Source organism: Montipora capricornis, chromosome 1, assembly GCF_036669925.1.
Source record: "Montipora capricornis isolate CH-2021 chromosome 1, ASM3666992v2, whole genome shotgun sequence".
Lineage (NCBI taxonomy): Eukaryota > Metazoa > Cnidaria > Anthozoa > Scleractinia > Acroporidae > Montipora > Montipora capricornis.
Genome location: NC_090883.1, coordinates 35,377,477 through 35,381,246, shown reverse-complemented (window position 1 = coordinate 35,381,246; position 3,770 = coordinate 35,377,477). Strand labels below are relative to the sequence as shown.

The 3,770-nt window shown below is 38.8% G+C and overlaps 1 protein-coding gene across 1 annotated transcript in view; it reads left to right on the top strand.

Annotated features, from left to right (window-relative positions):
• The first annotated feature begins 2,906 nt into the window (after positions 1–2,906).
• Positions 2,907–3,770, top strand: part of LOC138053154 (uncharacterized) — a 1,946-nt gene continuing 1,082 nt past the window's right edge. Inside the window, exons 1-2 of the mRNA XM_068899824.1 lie at positions 2,907–3,156; positions 3,277–3,546. Coding sequence (XP_068755925.1) covers positions 3,102–3,156; positions 3,277–3,546 — 325 coding nt within the window. The 5' untranslated portion in view covers positions 2,907–3,101. The remainder of the gene's footprint in view (positions 3,157–3,276; positions 3,547–3,770) is intronic.

The following is a 3,770-nucleotide window of genomic DNA, read 5'->3' as shown; positions in this document are numbered from 1 at the left end:
TGATGGAGATGCTGGACGAAATCAAAGCGTACCAGAGTGGATCTTTTGTACCGACTTCGAACACTTTTTGGAACGTGCAGGAATTAGAAGAATCGTCAAATATATACTCCGATCGATAACGCAAAATTGTTTATATATATTTGCTTTGAATTACTGCTGGTCGCTAATTAACTAAGGCAAACAGTTTCCTTTTCAAAAAGGCGAATAACACCCTTTTTATAACAACTGTTCGATTAGAAAAACTGGTCAGACACAAGGTCGACGGAACCTCAATTTCTGTCATAAAATATTGAAGAATTTGCTGATTAACTTGAACATGACAAAAAAAGAAATAAATAATTATGGAGATTTAAGGATCATACCGTAATTAGCATCTGAGATAAGTCTCCCATGAACTATTTAGCAAAAAAATCAAACTCCGTGTAATTCACAGGAACCAAGAAAACATGATCGACGAAACTTACGCCATTCTATCAAGGCAAGTTGAGGGAAATACCCCTAAATACCGGGATCATTTTCAGCGTTTTTGAATCTATGAAAAATATCCTTATATAACCTGGTCCTTAAAAGACGCACTCCGAGATATTAACTAACCATTGATTAAGCAAACTTCTGATATGTGCGTCCATAAATATAGAAAAATCTAAAATATTGAGTCCCTAGTTAAATTAATTTAATTAATCAAGACAGTCAAGGCTTGATAGAACTGCTTGCTACAAACCGTTCATTTGCCTCGTTAAACGAGTGTCCACCTCTCCAACCCGCACCCAAACAAATATGAAACAACCTGGCAGAGAGCTATCAATCGGGCTTAACTTTTAAAAGTGACTCAGTGGAAACGCTCATATACGTCTGTCAATCGGCATTTTTCCAATGAGGTAAGCCTTAAGTCAGAGTTAACTGAATAGAGTGTAATGTGAAGTGCTAGATTTCAATCCCATATGAACCATGTGAGCGTTAGCCCTACAGATGGAAATGGGCCCACAGAAGTCAAGTCAAGTCAGTCATACAAGAGGCATCAATTTAAGAACGTTGCTGGCTTTATTTCAGGTATTCACTGAACCTTCATGTGTTTGACCAAAAAGTACCGATATCTTGTTTAATCTTGCCCTTGTTCATAAATTATACCTAATATATATACGCACTTCTCCGGTTCAACACGACAAAGATGTCAACCGAAGAAAAGGTTTCATCAGACGAGTAAAACCGTAGAAAAAGTTTGTGAAGCCTTCAAGATGCTATGAACCAAAACAATTATTATTGGTCATCCCTTACTGATGAACAGCTTCCTTGAATCTTCATTTGATCATGACGAAGGTACGACTACCCGCTTCAAAGTCGTCGGAATTCGTTTCCAATGGACGTATATCAGCTTTTACCGTTATGAGAATAACAGAAGTTTGATTCTAGTGCAGTCGAAGCTCGATTATCCGGACTTTTTCTCTGGTCCCAATTTTGTCATGAATATTTATTAGCCATGATCTAGATCCTAAGCCATATTCGTTTTAAAACTACAGCTTTGAAAAGAGAAGTAAAGGCGAGTTTGTTTCGCTTTCAAAAAGCAAAATAAAGCAGCGCTTACACACATCGTAACTAATGCAGAACTTTCAAATGAGTTCTGATTGGCTTAGAGTTGCTTTGTTGCTAAGTGAGATTTCACGCTCTATTGGCTCTTTCGGCAAACACGCTACATACGTCACAAATGTTTATTCACGATCATCGTGTCCTTGAAGCGTAAGCGATCTGTTCTTTGGATGAAAGATAAACTTTGCGATTAGAGAAAGAAGAAAAAGGAACCAATTTGTCAGCTGAATATGGCGTTGGTAAACGGCAGATATCTGATATCTGCAAGAGCAAGGAAAAGATCATGACGTTTGCCGACACGTGTACAGGTATTCACAACGGAGAGTGAAGGTGTAGACCACATTGTTTTCCAAACAATTTGCAAATGTTTTGTTGCACGATTTAATGTCGCTTTCTTATTGTAATTAGTTTTTGTTCCTCGTTAATATTCATATTCTCGATTATCCTGAGGTTCGACTGTAGATGATAACGACTTACTTAATACACGCATCCATCGTTGTATGTATAGACAAACTGCGGGGACACTGAGAGCCTGACCTTGGGGTAGGTAAACGTGGCGAGAGAACAAATGGCAAAAGTTCTCTCAGTAAAGGCGGGCGAAATCCTGCCGCCGTGAATGACTGCCCCTGGGTCTTCAAGGAAGGAAACGAAATGATTTTAAGAGAGAAAAAAAGGCTTGAAAGGGTGATTTCTATTGGCCAAACTAACAAGTTAACCGAGAGCTGATAAATTGGCTGGTTGCGGTGTACGCAAGTGATATTAGAGAGATCAATCATGGCGTTTACTTGACACGGCAAACGCGAAACGATTGGGCTGCTAATTTTCATAAAAGCATAAAAATTGTTATTCTAACTCGTCTCAGCTCTCTGTTTCGAAAAGTTACTTGATACCTGCTGCTAACGCGCAAGAAATTAGCTCATATGAAACGAGTTTCTTCCATTTTTGGCAAAACACAAATTTTCGTATGCCAGGCTCTCAGTACTTGTCATAAAACCTTGAAAATCAGTCTTATTCCCTATATTCTTTCTTTATTATTCTCTGGTCTCAGTGATATTTATGCTTTCATTATAGATCTATCCTTCCCGTCTAGTGCTTGTTCATTAACTGTGATAAAAGGCAAGAAATCGGCGTTAAAATGAAATTGCTTTCCTCGAGTTTTTCTTCGCGAGTTTCTCTGTATACAGCTAGCACTGAGTTCTTCACAAACCCGGCTCCACGGACTTGGATAACGATTCCGAAAATATCGTACCCATATAAAAGTTATCTCCTTTTCAAAGATAAACAAAGAGAAGGGTATGTGTGTTTATCGATAACATGTGGCAAATGAGATCAGTCTCACAGTGCTCATGTTCGGCAAAGCATGTCGGCCTACACTCGAATTCGCGACAATTTTCTTGTTGTATTGTATATTTATCAATATTAATTTTTCTAAAATTAGCTCAATCCGTACCTAAAGAAGGTATAAAATCAGTTTCTTTTTGCATGAATTCAATCGAGTTCTTCTCGCCGAGAACAAGATGTCTTTGTTGATCTCGCTCTTCGTGGGTTCATTTTTATTTTGCGGTGGCCTTGGTAAGTCTGCATTGGTTATCACTTCTGGACCTTTATACCCCAAATTAATAAGCAAGCTTTAAAGCTTTTCTTCACTTCTTCGCTTCATTGAATTTTTTTCTTATTTCCTCCGGTTTTCAGAAGCTCGTATTGAGGATACTGTTACTCTGAGCGCCGAAAACAAGAATTTTTCAGGTTCAGAGATAAACTGGTCGAAGATCAAATCAGTCTTCAAGGAAAATGGATACGAGATAAACGAGGTTCAGGCAACGTCGAGGGATAACCGCGGGAGGAAGTTTCATGAAACGATCATTATTCTCTCGAGGCCAAAAGCCCCATGCTCTGAAGCGGCAAACGAAATCAGTGAGATGAAAGCCCAGCTGCAGAAGGCAATCGAAGATCAGAAATCGGGTATGAACCGTGTTTAGAAGCACCATAGGGGTTTAAGTATCAGTTAAATTGGGACTTCTGAAAACACCGAATTGGATTGTTCCGCTCAGTTTAGTCAAATCCAAAAATCGATAAATATCACACACCTCGAGCTACGCGTGAATACTATTTCGTAAGAACAATGTTATAAAATGTCCTTAATTTAGTCCGCTTGCAGTCTATTGCTCAACGTGAAGGCTCAAGCG